The sequence below is a fragment of the Neoarius graeffei genome, chromosome 23 (assembly GCF_027579695.1).
Source record: "Neoarius graeffei isolate fNeoGra1 chromosome 23, fNeoGra1.pri, whole genome shotgun sequence".
NCBI lineage: Eukaryota > Metazoa > Chordata > Actinopteri > Siluriformes > Ariidae > Neoarius > Neoarius graeffei.
The window spans coordinates 40,184,142-40,199,873 of record NC_083591.1 but is presented as its reverse complement, the minus strand read 5'-3'; the positions used below and the strand labels follow the sequence as shown (position 1 = coordinate 40,199,873).

Sequence of the window (15,732 nt, the reverse complement as noted above, 5' to 3'; positions counted from 1 at the left end):
TATTCCCCACTCCAGCACGTGTATCAATAGATTGCTGTATATCAGAAGAGAAACAACATTGAGTAATGTTCTGAGATGGGGAAAATGGGAATTAGCTTGTTTCTTTTTATTTCGTGCTCTGAATTCATTGAAAGCACACTGTCACTAGTGTAAATATATTTATAGTCACACTGTCATGGATGACAAGCATACTACGGAAGCAGGAAGTGACATCTCTTATTTGTAGATTTGCAGCTCAGGAAGCTCTCTGTGCTCAGCAGAATGTATTAGTGATGAACAGATCTAGCCCTCATCCCCTATTTGTCTCTGCTGAGGTGGTCTTTGCCCTTCCTAGTTTAGCCAAAGCCAGGGCACTTTCATTTAAGTAGGCTAATATGGCAGAAGTAGCATCACCACTGACCTAGTTGACTGACGGACTGCTGGAGGCAGAACACACACACACAGGCCAGCAAATGCAAAGTCTGACCTCGTACCTGTTACAGTACTATACAGGACCATGACTGTGTGTGCTGATGTTTTAACAGTGGCAGTATAGTGTGGCGTAGAAGAATAAATAAGAGTACCAGCCAGTTTTTAGAGAATTACTGAGGCTTTTATAGGAGTGAGGCATTTAGCTTTATGTACTAGAACTGGGTTTAAACCATACTATTATACAGAAGGGCGTATGTAAATACTGTGCGTATGTATTTAATGTGGGTTTGTGTCTTTTATAGAACAGCTGTCTTAGTAAAGGGTATAGGAGTGTGTGGTTTAATGGTTGTATGTTTCCCTTTGTTGCAGTCTCTGATTGAAGAGCAGCAGTCTCAGCTGAACCAGTATGAATCTGCAGCAGGCCAGTGCGTGAGTGAACTGCAGAAGGCTCAGCTACAGGTTCAGTCCCTCCAAAATAAGATCCAAGAGAGCGAAACCAGCAACACGGTACTGAGACCTCTTTTTAAATTAATTACTTGATTCACAATTAAATTCTACTGAAATATTAAAGGTGAAATTCCCCTTTTCCACAAGTTGACACAGTTCCCTGAGGTCTTGATGAAATGTCTGTGACATACTTTGGTCAAAATATCACAAAGGTAAAACACCATAGCTGCCTTTTCACCCTGTCTAAACAGCTGTGTTCAAAATGACTGGTTTGAGTGCCTGTTCCTTTAAATGATAATGAGCCGCTGCTCATCCCTCCCTCTCTTCCGCCGGTCAATCAGGTAGAACTTTCTTCATGAATATTCATTTGCAAAGGAAGTTCTTAAGCCATGAGTGGGGACACTTATGGCCCTTTTCCACTACCCTTTTTCAGCTCGCTTCAGCTCACTTCAGCCCGACACGGCTCGCGTTTCAACTACCTCAGAGCAGCACGACTCAGCTCGCTTCAGCCCTGCTCAGCACCCAAAACTCGCACGGTTTTAGAGTAGGGCTGAAGCGAGCCAAACCGAGCCGAGTGGGGCTAGGGGCGTGAGGAGACACTCCCCTGTGCACTGATTGGTCAGGAGGAGTGTCCTCACACACCTACACACGCCCGCGAGCACGCTGGGATCTGTAAACACCGTAAACCCGGAAGAAGAATTACGACTTTCTGAAGCCTTATGCGCCTCGCCTCATCTATACGCTCTTGCCAGTATCTGTTGGCGTTGTCAGTGACAACAAGCCACAGCACCAAGACCAGCAACACTAACGACTCCATGTCCTCCATGTTTATTGTTTACTATCCGGGTCGTGATACTACCGCTTAAAAGGCCACTGATGTCACTGTTTGCGCAGCCTAGCGATATCACGTGACGTCCACCCACTTTCGCTAACTCCACCCAATGTGTCCACCCACTTCCAGCCAGCACGGTTCAGCGCGGTTGTAGTCGAAATGCAACTCCAACAGCCCCACTCAGCTCGACTCAGCCCAACTCAGCACGGCACGGCTCAGCCCAACTCAGCCGCGTTGGTAGTGGAAAAGCGGCATTAGATGAGGGGGCAGCGTAATCCTGTTGTGCTCCCCTTATGACATAGAACGGGGAGCCAGATCTGAGCAGCTTGTTGAAGCACATGTTTTCTGAAATAGGAAGCCCAAAAGAAACTGACTGGGTGTCTTGTTTCAGAATTTGTGGGTTGGTAGTCACTCCAGATACCCAAACGTATGTGCGCAAGCCCTAAACAAGTGAGTTTCTTAATATGTCCACTTTAAAAGAAACCGCACAAGACAGTAGCACAGCTTCAGTGAACCTTAACACAGACACTACAAGTCTGTGGAACTGTACTGGAGGGATGAACACTATTCTTCCAAAAGAGATTTACTCAATGTCTAATACAACCCAAATCATGCAAGAAAAATAGACCCACATCATAACAAAACCACCAGATAACCTCAGTGGAGATCTTTCAGCCACAATTTGAAACCCTTTTTACTGTTGTCTTCTGCATTGAGATTTATCAATAAGAAATCTTAATCCAAAATCGAGATTAACTGGGCTGGGTTATCATTTTTATAAATACCTCGGAGCATGGTGGGATGTTTATTGCTTAATTGTGTCCTGCAGTACACTCTGCACAGTGTTTTTCAGGTCATTAATTTCAGGTTTTTCCTTTAATTTGTCACTTGTGTGGATATATGTTTCAGGAATAGGTTAAGAATTTACAGTAATAAAATGTTGACATTTGGATTTTGTTTTTCAGAAGCTGCAGGAAAAGCTGAGTGAAATGGAAACTGAGCTGCGTTCTATCAGACAGGCAGCTCAAAACCAGGAGAGGACCATCCAGAGCCTCACTGAGAGTCTTAAAACGAAGGAGACGGAGGTGCACACACGCGCTCTCTCTCTCTCTCTCTCTCTCTCACACACAGAGGCAGTTCAGAGATAGTATATACTATGTACATTTTATATCTATCATTTTTTTAAACAGTTATTCCACAAAACTGAGTCGTACATGAGCTGATAGCCAATGAGGCACGTAGCACCAAGTTGGCTGTAAGCCGTGTACGACAAGATTGTGTGGAATAACTGTTTTATTCTACCCACATTCACTGGATTTTGAGAAACAGTATTATTTTTTTGCAAATTTGATGAAAAACTTTGTACAAAACGTCCAACAAAATAATTTCTGCTTAGAATGTAAACAAACCGGCAGAATGACGGTAGCAATTTGTGAAAATCTATAATAATAATTCTTGAAAAATAAAAAAGATGCGTTCTTACCATCAAATACTTTCATTCCATTGTTGCTTTTTTATTTATTTAATTTGTGTGTGTGTGTGTATGTATATATATATATATATATATAAAATTTTTTCTCTTCATTTTTTGGGGTTTTATTTTTGAGTAGTTTTTCTTTTTTGGTTGGTTCAGTAACACAGTCTGCCATTTTCTTCTTCCTCTTTAGGGTTTTTTGCCAGTTGGCAAGCCAACTTAAAGGTGCATTACCACCACTGACTGGGCTGGAGTGTGGAACAGGAGCTATGGGGGGGCTATAATCTTTGTGCTATTTCTGTTTCTTTTAAGTACTTGATAACAACGTGATATATCTGACTTGATGCGCACTGCCATTTAGGTTTTCTCTACGCATGGTATACTAGCTGATATCCTAGTAGAGTAGCCGATCAGAGCACGTGATTGCTCATATCCAGTGAATGTGGATAGAAAAAAAATATAATTTTTTCCCCCGCCATGCAGTCAGTGCAATGCTAGAGTTATTGGCGCCCTTACTGAAAAGGCCAGTAATGAATAACATGTAATGAGTAATATTTTGAGCTTAAACATAAGCTTCTTAAGTTCTTATAATGCCTAAAGCCTCACTCACAACCTGCCGCGTGTGCTGCTACGGGCGGTCTACGGTAAAAAATTTGGCAAAACCGTGCTTGAGACTTGTGTGTGTTCAGCACCGTAGAAGGTCGCAGACTGCCCGTGGAGACTTTTGGTCCTGTGCATGCAAATTCTACGGGTCTTGCGACAAATCAAGAACGCAAACACTACGTACAGGACCCGTACTCCTTTTGTACACCTGAACCAAGTCAGCAGAGCGGCTAGTAGAGGCTTTTTGCGATGATGGTAAGACTCATGAGTGACGCACGGTCATTGTATGAGTGACGTGCCTCAGAAATACTACACAAGTATTCCACGCTTACTATTTGTGCGACGTGCAAGTCAGAAGTGCATCTCACTTTCTTACCCCTATGTGTGGTGCGCACGCGACCTGCACGCGACACAAGGGGCAAGACTCTGGGTATATATACTGGGGAGGAACCAAGGAACCGATCGTGTAGCATTGTAGAAGGGAAGAAGACCACCTCATTTGCTGTTTTTATTTGAGTATATGTTAATTTACCATGCAAACGTCAAATAATAAAACACGAGTGTAATGAATAACGCATTTTATTACATTGTAAAAAAATCCCAACTAAATACCCCAACAGTTTGAGCCCTGAAACACACTTTGACTCCGAGGTGCTGTCCTGCTCCTACTCCTGCTGAGTGGTGGGACAGGGTGTCAGGATGTCCTTGTCCTCATCACTGAGCATGGCACAATGGCCTGACAGCGATGATGGGATTGCAATGTCCTCACTTCTGGATGTTGTTAGCTGAAACATACATGAAAATTAGCATATAGATACTGAAATGAATGTTTAAAGCATGTGTATTTACCTGTGAAAATCCCTCTGGCGGGGTGCTGTGCCTTCTGCCGGCTTGAAGGCATATTTTTCCCTGTCCGTGCAGGGCTGCTACCATCATCAAATTCTTCCTCCTCCTCCCCCTCTGCTGTTTCAGGCTGGGTTACTTCACTTTTGCTCGCTTCTTCTTGGGTACCATTTTTTTAAACTTTAAACTGAAAATTTTTAAATTTTTCCCACAAAATATCCAGTGTTCTTCAGTCGAAAGACAGATGTAGAATGCTGCAGACATGCTGGTTTTATACCCACTCCTGGCTTGCGTCACACGCAAGTTATGAGTGATTGTAACGTGCTAATCACACGCGTCACACACGCTTCACAAGTGCAGCCCAAACTCATAGTGCAGGAAACTGGTAAAATGCAAGTCTCACACACTCCACACGCACTGAACATGCACTGATCACATGCGTCAGATATACGCTTTCCACGGGCTAACGGTGCAATTTTTCCCACGCCTCGAGGAAGTCAGGTGTGCAACCTGTACTTGACAAGTACTTTGCCTGTACTCCAACCCCAAACTTTCCCCCGGGTTCACCGCGACCCTGCGGCACGACTGCGAGCTACCAAACCCCGCGACCCGTGCGTGTCCAAAACTCTTACGGCGGGTTGTGAGTGAGGCTTAACAGGGTTGGACACATTTGAGGAGGGGCAGTGTTCCTCTCCTACATGTAGGACATTTTAAATATATTTTAGTTTCTTCAGTCTGAGCACGATGGTCTTGGGTCAGTTGTAGTTGAACCAAGTTAGGTTGAGAGAGCTATTAGATTTTTTTTTTTCCATTTGGTTTGAAAGAGATGAAAGTTTGTTCACCTCTTTCTGTTGCTGTATTTTTCCTTGCATGCCCCTCAGCTAACGTGTTTTTAGTTAATTTAATTGTGTGTATTGTGAAACTATACAATACAAACCTAATAGTAAACAAACCAACAATTTAAATTTCACTCTGATTTGGACTCCACAAATTAATTAATAGGTATGAAAGTGCCCTTGGCCATTTTAAAACACTGATTGTGTGCCCACAGCTATGTCTGTTTTAATTTGGATGTACACTCTATTACCAAAAGTATGTGGACACCTGATCATGGCAATCGTAAGTGGGCCTTCCCCAACCTGTTGCCACAAAGTTGGAAGAACACAATTGTCTAGAATGTCTTTGTATGCTGTAGCTTTAAGAATTTGCTTTACTGAAATTAAAGGGCCCCAAACCTGTTCCAGCATGACGGTGCACAAAGCGACATGGTTTGCCAAGGTTGGGGTGGAAAAGCTTGAATGGCCTCCACCAAGCTCTGACCTCAAACCCACTGAAAAAATCAGCCTTGGGATGAATCGGAAGATGGACCGTGCACCAGACCTTCTTGCCTGACAATGCCTGATCTCACTTGTGCACTTGTAATGAGCAAAAATCCCTCCAGCCGTGCTCCAAACTCCCAGAAGAATGGAGGCTTTTATATTACCTTTTTGTCCAGTTTCTTGAAGGGTGCCAATAACTCGGAAGATGACTGTACTAATGTACACAAGTTCATATTTGATTTAGCTGTATGAAGAAATGTTGCATTACAATGTACAAGTCAAACCAGTCTTGTTGGCACAAATATGATCGCCGTCGAAATGCAAAGCAGGATGGAAAACTCATATATTCCTTGTGTGTGTATAGACGCAGGAGTTATATCAGGTTATAGAAGGACAGAATGCCACCCTGTGCAAGCTCAGAGAAGTGGCCCATCGCAGTCAGCTCCAATATACACAAGTGAGTGTATTTTCTGATCTCTTTCTTTCTGTCTTTTTTACACGTTGCAGTCACTTGTCTTAGATCCTGGTACATGTATTTGTTTTCCCACCCCACCTTCTTCTCTCTGTCTCCAGGTTGTAGAAGGAGGTGACCTGCAGGGTGAAATGGTGGCACTACAAAGCTCTCTCTTCTGCTGCCAGCTGGAGCTGGAGGCCAGTCAGAGAGCACAGAGACAGAGCCAGAGGGTAACAGAAGACCTGGTACACTCCCGTGACCGCCTGCACAGTGATCTAGAAGCAGCGCTGCAGCACAGAGAGACCACCGAAAAGTACAACCAGGTCGGAACAAACAATAAAGACAGGGCTCTAAAGACAACAGGGAATTGTGGTCAGGACAGTTAAAGTGGTTAAGCCATGTATCATCTAACAGTGAGGCTAATACTGTGAACTCTGTCATATATTGAAAGTTGGGGAGCAGCATGGTAACGGTCTGTGTGTGTGTTGCAGGATTTGCGCAGCACAGTGCAGCAGCTGCGTTCAGAGCTACAGGTGAAGGAAGCCCAGCTGAAGGAGAGTGAGGCTGATAAAAACACTGAGATTTTAGCCCAAGACAAAACCATCTCAGAACTACAGATTTCACTAAGGGAGAAGGAGAAAATTGTGCAGGTTAGCACATAATTCACCTGTAATTCACCGAAGGTTCAACCAAGACCATGGTTTTAAGACTTTTCAGTTCCACAGAAATGTCATTAGGCAGCAGAAATAAGGCACTGAAGTATGGCTACACATTTAATTAAGAGAGTCCATGAGTATTTATCACCTCACCTGCATTTCTTACAAGACTGCAGTGAAACAACCCTAGTGGCCATTTTTACATTTTATGATTTCCCCCAAAACACTGATTTTAAATGTCCTCCTGTTTAAGACATATTGAGTATATGATGTGTGTGTGTGTGTGGCAGGAGTACTCAGAGCTGCTGGACCAGCCTGCTGAGACTGGTCGACCCCGAGACGCTCTGCTGGACAAGTTAAAGAGTCGCATTCGTGATCGGGACAAAGCTCTGGAGGTATTGAATTAGCAGCAAAGAGACCATACATAATATATGTCTCATCATATTATTCACTCAGTCACTATCTATGTGCATTGAGTGTGTAAGGCACAGATGGTGTGTGTTGTTGTGTGCCGCCTTAGCGTGCTATAGATGAGAAGTTCCGTTGCTTGGAGGAGAAGGAGACTGAGGTGCGCAAGCTGCAATTAGCGCTCCGGGAGAAAGAGAGAGACCTCGAGAGACTGCGCTGTATTTTGACCAACAATGAGGAGACAATCACGGTGTGTCTGTCGATGTGATGTTTTTTACGTTTGGCAATTTAGAAAATGACAGATCTTGCAGAACTAGGAATATTTCGTAGAGGTGGTAATGTGCGTGTGCATGTGTGTGAGAACAGAGTGTGGATGGTCTGATGCGCAGTAAGGAGCTGGAGTTGGAGCAGGCTCAGGAAGCGTGTCGGAAGCTGCAGTGGCTCAAACAGCAGTGTGATGAGAAACACACAGCTGCTCTGCGTGAGAGAGACAACATTATCACACAGCTGCACACTACGCTACACATTCGTAGCAAAGAGACCGAGGTAAACATAAATACACCTATTATATACTCCTGCTTGGCGGTTGTTGTTTTTTTTTTAAATATTAATTCTAATGATTTATCATAGTGAGTGTAGGACTTGTTTCAGTTACACCAGAAGAACCTGTTTTTCTTCCTGACTTTCCTTCACCAATCCGACCAGTACCAGATCATAAGCCTTGTGTGAAAGAACAACTGTGCTTACATGGGCGCAAAACTAAACCCTATTAACTGTAACTGTTGAGTCATATATGGAGTAATAGCTCAAATCATTTACAGACTATACCTTTTAAGTAAACTGAATTATATCAGTTATTTGGATCATGATACTCCGGTATAAAAGTTTGTGTGTATGATTTTATATTAAAGGACCTGACGGCAGCATTGTTGGCTAAGCTCTCCCCCAGCCCTAAAGAGGTGGTGGAGGAGCTGAAGTCACGTCTGGCACTGAAAGAGCGGCTCTTCCAGGAGGTGCTGTCTGAGCGCAGCAGGCAGACTCAGGAGCACCACACACTGATCCAGGACCTGCTCAATACAATCAGCTCCAGAGACCAGTACATCAAGGTAAAGCCAAACGATGAACAAACAACATACAAGTTTTTATCTCACCGTCTGAATTAAAAATGTGTTAACTTGGAGGAGGCCATGCCCCCTTTAATGGTACAGAGGATACGCCTCCATAGAAATGCTTGGACTGTAAGAGTATGAGTTGTGTGGAGCTGGAAATGGGTACAGACACACCTATAGACCCTTTTCACTCACGTGACCTTCGTAAGCGCGACCACCATTTTGGACATGAAGAAATAACGGTTTATGGCACAGACCCTTTCGGTTCTCGCTCATCTAGCTGCTACAATGACTGCTTAGACTGCAACAATAATACCTAACACACATTTAAGTATCCGTCGTAAAGACGTGAAACTCGTCGAATGACGAGTGTGTTCATTGATAAGCTAACACAATCTAAAAGTAGACATACCATCACACTGCCCTGGCGCTGTGTACAGTTTACCTTCTATGGTTTGTGCACTCACTATTTGCCATTACTTTCTCCAACCCAGTGTTCGAACTATGCCGATATTTTCGGGGGGTCCCTTTTTTTCCCTTGGGGTGATGCTTGCACTTGCGCTTGTCTCAGAGCGCGGATCTCCAAACACATGAGAAGCCTATCTTACGCACATATCACGCGGACTCCACACACGCATCGCGTCTGAAGTCATAACTCATCAGGGGAAATCGTGTCCGCATTGGCATGTTCAAAAAACAACCTCGCGTCAACAATGATACCACACGCAAGAAAAAAAAAAAAACAGTCAGGCTACTCAACACATTTGATCCACAGCAGCACCAAAGCATCACTGGAAATCATGTCAACAACCAATCTTCCATTTCAACACGCATCAACAAACAAATGGCACCACAAACATGAACGAATCGGTCAGGCTACCGATTCCAAACCCACAGCAGACGAATAATTAAATGCATCTTACCTTAAAGCAGAATCGACCACAAAGGAAGTCTGTTGGCGCACTTCCTTTCTACTAGTTTGTGTCCCCAACCTGGCAGCAGCAGTCGTTGTCATATCGGTTTATTTTATTTTTGATGTAACACAACACTTCGGATATGCAAATGCTTCCCGTTACACACGATTGCTATGTCAATAAACATCATTTTGCCAATATTTTAGAGACCATCCATCTTCTCCGTTGGTCAGCATCTGTCGGGATCCGATAAAATGATAAATCTTGCCTTGTGTGTTGATGGTTACTACATCCAGGTGCACAACAATAAAGGCATGATGGAAGTCTTGCTGAAAGTAAAAACTTTCTTCGATGGCTATATTCCTTTCGATGCTTCGCCGTCGTTCCTCGTTGTTGGCTGTGGTAGACTACTGGTAGTACATGTCCAAAATGGCGGCCGCGTTTGTCGTGACGTCATGTGAAAAGGGTCCATATGGATTCACTTGCAATTGCCTCTCAACCATTGCCCAGTTATGTTTTGACAGTATTCCAATGTATGAGTGATCCTTCAATCCTTTAGGAGAATGGTGAGAGGTTGAGGCAGGTGATAACAGAGAGGGCTGGGCAGCTACAGGAGATGCGCAGGCAGCTCTCATCACGTGAACAGGAGCTGAGTGAAGTGACACGAGAGAGAGACAGGGAGAGAGAAAGAGGAGCTCCAATGGCCATGGAAATGGAGAGACTTCAGAGTATACTGAGAGAGAAAGAAAGCCTTATACAGGTAAGAGGTGTGTGTGTGTGCGTGCGTGTGTGTTTTATTTATATAATAATATAAAAAATGTGTAATTATCACATTCCAACCACTGAGTTATTGTGAATGTGATAGTAAATGTGATGAACTTGTGCAGGATCTGACGCAGAGTCAGGAAGAGGCACAGGCAACCTCCAGACCATCAGCAACACTGAGTATGTTTACTTCAGTTGTGTTCGTGGAACTGTTGTTAGTAATACAGGTGAGTAGTGTGTGCGTTTGTGTTTGTTCTGAGCAGGATCAGGGGATAGCAGCTCAGAGCTGGAGATGCAGGCTGTTAAAGAGGAGCTTCATATTGCCCTGAGGAAATACAGGGAGACAGAGGTACACACGCCCTCTTAATTAAAAGTACTTGTTATTTTTGCCTTCTGTTTTACCGGCTTCTCCTCTGCATTCACAGCGGGAGCTTTTGGAGTTAAGATCTGCTCTGACCAAAAAGCCTGAAAATTGCATTCAGACTGACCCCAAGGTAGGCAGAAGGAATAATGTCCGAACTATAGTTTTACTGATTATTATGATTGTCTTTGAGTTGCTGGAGATAGAGATTAAGAATCATTCCAATCTTTTATTATTCTTTAATTATTAGTATGAATTATTACTAGCAGAAAATTGGATATTGTGTAGTAATAAATGGGTTTCACATGTTTTTCTTGAATATGAGGATGAAATGAGTATGTTGGTCCAGTATGTGATTTGGTGTGACTCTGTCTCTACAGAGTGCTCTGGAGCAGTTGGTGTCAGAGTACCAGCAGCTGAACCAGGCTCTGAGAGCCGAGAAGAAGCTCTACCAAAACCTGAACCACATGCAGTCCAGAGGAGACAGGTTAGGACCTGAGATGGCCAGATTAGACAATCGGCTTAGACCTGGGATTTAGATTTAGTACATAGTTTTTAGGACAGGTGCAGAACTAGGCGAGTTTTAAACGTTCCTAATTTAACATTTTAACATTCTTAATTTTTACATTAGATAATATCAATGAAAAATTCTTTTGTTCATTAAAACAGAAGTGATGAGAAGCTTTTTATCAGATCATGCATCAGTCACATTATTTGAATCATATTAGTCATTTAGCATGAAACTATATAACCAACAGGAAGTCATTTAAAATGCTAAAAATTTGGTGCTCTACTACCTAGACACTGCTTTAGAGTTTGAAAGGCATTTAGCATGCATTGTAATGAAAATTAAAATCATTCGAATGGTGGTGTTTCATTGCTTGAGCAGTGTGGAGAAGACTCGGGCGCTGCACATGGAGCTGGACACGGTTCAGGCGCTGCGCGGACAGTTGGAAGAGGTCCTGATCAGGACCCGAGACACAGCTCTGGCACTGGACAGGGCAGCTAAGGCCCATGCTGACTATGGAGGTGGGCCACAGCAGAGTTTGGGCTGTACATTACAAAAGGCCTCCGGGCCAGCAGGGGGCGCTGTTCCGAACACTGTCTAAAAGAGTGGGTCTGAAACAAGTGCGTTCAACAGAAAAGCACTTCAACTAACAGCAAAGTGTACTAACAGCGTGGTTTTTGTGGACGCACAAAGTGACAAGGCAAACAAATGTGACTTTTTACTGCATTTAATGCAACGTGTGTATGTTTTATACATGTTTCTCTAGGCGTGTTTGCATTTTAGGCTTTTTGGGTACTCTTGTCCGTTTTTCCATTGCTGTGTATTGTGATTCTTGTGTTCATGTTTCCCTGTAAAGTGCTGCTATCTACATAGTCTGCCTCATTCATTTTTTCAGTTTATCATTTATGCACATAAGCACAGATATGCCTAATATATTCCAGTCAAAGCCTTAATCTTGATTTGATAAATTATTCTTATTATTATTATTATTATTATCTGAGCCAAGGTCGTGAATTATAATTTGCTTTTTTTTTAGTTTGCTTAATTGTCCACTTTGATCCTTTTTAATAATAATAATATGCAAATGTCAAATGCAGTAACTGGTATTTGGTTAGCAGCATTGATTAGCTGATAGTTGTTGCATCCTGCATGCTTTTATATATTTAAAGTAGTCTTTGTCACCCTTGCTGTCTAAACATGGTGCCAAATGAGATTTTGACTTGTAGGTTTATTTACAGGAAAAAAAAAGTAGGTCATGTTTATGTACATCACAGTAAAGCAAATAAATTTAAACCAGCTTTCATGGTCAGAACTGTTTTTTTGTATTTCTTTTGACAACCATATCATTAGATTTGTAAATCATATAGTTGATATGTAAGGAATAAAACATGACACGGTGTGTTATAGGACAATAATCAACAACAGTTGATGATTTTCTAATAACTACACTCCACAAAGTGTTTTATTCCTCTTATACCACAGCAATTTGCCAAAAGCTAATCATTTTTATTTAGTGAAGAATGACAGATCATGATATTAATCTGTTTACAGTTACGGTTAGTGGTTTTTTTTTTTTTTTAACACCACCAACCTCTCCCTTTTTTTCTGTCTTAAGCTAATAAGACAAAAATGCAAGCGGTCATTTTACAGAGACACCACTCTCCACCCTGAAGATTCTCCTGTACATGTTCACCTCTGACTGTTACAAAGCACTGACACTAGAGACTCCTTCCAAAAAATGCTAAATAAACGTCTGCTCACAGAAAACTTAAGCATATCAGCAATGGCACGGTTTAAATCTGGTAAATACGTCAAGCATCTGCCATTCAGATTACTGTGAACTAGCTGTTAATATAGAGATGATAATATATTAGAAAGAGTGCATTAATATAACTTGAATTAAATTACAGTCAAGAGCTGCTGTTCTAGAAAAGTAATCATCATCATCTGACCAATCAGATTTCGAGAGTGCTGTGGTATAATTCATAATAAAGAACAAACACTTTTGGAGCACTAAACTAAGTTTCCACACAAGGTAAGTATACAAGAAATACTTTAATTTGGCAGTCAATTCTATATTGTCCTCAAGTGTTCCTGGACACATGCATGCTAACTGTGCATGCTAATGTTTGCATGCGTACGACATCACAGGCAGGGTTGATATAAAAAAAAAATTGCCATCAAGGAACGGGTCATTTATTTCTACATCAGCACACAGACAAAGTGAACAGCTGCATTTTCCTCTTTTTCTTCTTTAACCTTTCCACAGTGACATAAGCATATAATACATTTTGTACACACATACACATGATGGCTTCACTATAAAGCGTATCATGGTCTGAGGCCCTGTAAGAGGTTTCCTCAAAAATATTTACCCCCTTCCTTCATTTATATTAGCTATGTTTTATGTAGGGACAAATATATTTTTACACTGTATAAATATGACACTCTTAGCTACTGTTAACTATTAATTAACCCAATTGTAAAGGTCTACCATATTATAAAGACCTAGCAATTATCAAACATTATCCTGAGTCGATGAATATTCTCACTTTTGTAAAGAGCTTTCAGAAATTTCATACATACATACATACATACATAGCAGAATTGATGAGGGACCCAACTGTACCCCTCTGCTTTGTCTATAATGGTCAAATCTGATGTATTATAATCCATCCTAATGGCATCAGTAATTCCTCTTATACAACCTCTGATTTTACTGGTGTCACAGAAATAGTAGAACTGACCATAGATCAGTGTGAAAACATCACTCAGACTCCCTCTCGGCCTGTAAGCAAATAGCCATGCAACCAAAATCCATGAAGAGTCCATAAAATGGAGTGGTTTATAAAGCCTCACATGCTCTGCTCAAGCTTCAGGCCTAATATGGAACCTCAGCTTATATAACTTCTCTTGGATTTTCATACTTTTAGTGTGTGTGTGTGTGTCTCATAGCTTATGAAACCTATCAAGGAAGATTTACACTGGGCAACATTTTTTAAATATGTACTGACCAGCTTGTGTCCATTTGTTTGCCTTGTGTGTGCCTGAGAGAGGAAGAGAGAGGGAGGGAGAGGAAGACATGGGCAGGACTTAAGGATAGTTGGCTCAGAGTTTCCTGACAGACTTTTCCACTTTATCCTCTTTCTGAAAAAGAGCACGCGAAGGAGGCAAAGGAGAGAAGCTTCTGGAAAACACATTAAAATAAACACGATGTAGTCGTCATTTTGAGGCTTGAGGAACGAGGCATATAAAAAAAGGGAACGTGGAAATACATTTGGAAGGAAAGGATATATTTGGAAGGAAAGGCTTTTAGCAGGAAAAAAAAAACATTTTCCTTTCTTCAACTTCAGACTGTATTCTTCTCTCTAGAGTTCAGCACAGACGAGGATGAGGACGAGATCGATGATGATGAAGATGAAGGCAGTAGCAGTGAAGAATTCACCGACAGTATAGAAGATGATGTGAAACTGACTGCTGAGAGTCCGGCTAGCACAGAGGTAAAGGAAAGCACACCATTTGGGGGGGGGGGACACGGTAATGGCACCTAAATGCTATTTATGTGCTTAAAACCCTAACGTCTGATAAAATGGAATTTCAGTTTTACTTGCTAGTTTGTGGGAATTTGCCCGCAGCTTTTTATCCTAATTGAGTTGAGCTGGAATAACTGACACTTGCATATTTTACTGCATAAACTGAACATGTTTCAAACGGTGTACTTTTTTCCACTTTAGTGATTTCACACTCTTCATTTCGGCCAAATGTAACGTTTTCAAGGTCCAAGCATTCTCACACTCATAGCTACATTCCATTCCTTTTAATCCCACTCTAGTTACTGATTAAGTCATAGAAGTTACCAAACAATATGTAATAAGCTGAAACTTGGGATTTAGGGTCTAAAGAGTAACCAGTAAAAATATGCTAAGTAACTAATGAAACATGATCTGAAACATCATCGTCTTAATTTGATCATGTATGAGATTAGACCAAAATAATGTCTTCACTCCGTCTTCCAAAAAACTGAGAGTTGTTGTTAGACTTGAATCATGTGCCGTGACGTAGCCATGAACGAAGGGAGTGGCTTAGTTGATTGACATTACGCTTGTTTGTTCAACACACGCACTTGCATGTGCACAGATAACCAAAGCTTGTGAATTAAAGACAGCTTGAAGAAAACAACAATACAAATTCACAAATAACTAAACTACTGTATGTAGCTATTCTCAGGGCAACCCGGTTGATGATAAAAATGGGTTCACGGTTATTTAGTACAACAAGTCTTTTAGCACAAGCTCTAAAGTCTCTGAACGTTTATATTGCACTTTGGCCATTTGTTCTAGGATACTTTAGTGGAAGTTTCTTTCATTTGTTTACATATTGCTACTGTTGGTTACTAAGGAGACATGATTCTCATTTTTCTCATTGAAATTGGTCTTTTTTTCAGTTAAAGACTTTGTAGCTTTATTAGTCAAATACATATGAAAACAGTAATATGTGATGGATAAATAATTTGAGTAAGTTTTTTTTGGAATAGATTCCACTCTTAGTCGGCAAAACACGTTGTCAAGCAGGGCAAGAGACATAATCCCCCGGTTAATTCATTCGGCAAATGCATAATTATTGACAGT

The 15,732-nt window shown here is 41.6% G+C and overlaps 1 protein-coding gene across 7 annotated transcripts in view; it reads left to right on the top strand.

Moving 5' to 3' along the window:
• LOC132871721 (myomegalin-like) overlaps nt 1-15,732 on the top strand; it is a 126,060-nt gene that overhangs the window by 63,191 nt on the left and 47,137 nt on the right. For all 7 annotated transcript variants that reach the window (XM_060906169.1, XM_060906164.1, XM_060906168.1 and 4 more), the window contains 16 exons: nt 781-918; nt 2,656-2,775; nt 6,294-6,386; nt 6,503-6,706; nt 6,875-7,033; nt 7,330-7,434; nt 7,560-7,697; nt 7,814-7,993; nt 8,359-8,553; nt 10,030-10,230; nt 10,358-10,415; nt 10,499-10,584; nt 10,661-10,729; nt 10,977-11,083; nt 11,486-11,625; nt 14,477-14,604. In XM_060906169.1, the coding sequence (XP_060762152.1) occupies nt 781-918; nt 2,656-2,775; nt 6,294-6,386; nt 6,503-6,706; nt 6,875-7,033; nt 7,330-7,434; nt 7,560-7,697; nt 7,814-7,993; nt 8,359-8,553; nt 10,030-10,230; nt 10,358-10,415; nt 10,499-10,584; nt 10,661-10,729; nt 10,977-11,083; nt 11,486-11,625; nt 14,477-14,604 (2,121 nt within the window). The remainder of the gene's footprint in view (nt 1-780; nt 919-2,655; nt 2,776-6,293; nt 6,387-6,502; nt 6,707-6,874; nt 7,034-7,329; nt 7,435-7,559; nt 7,698-7,813; nt 7,994-8,358; nt 8,554-10,029; nt 10,231-10,357; nt 10,416-10,498; nt 10,585-10,660; nt 10,730-10,976; nt 11,084-11,485; nt 11,626-14,476; nt 14,605-15,732) is intronic.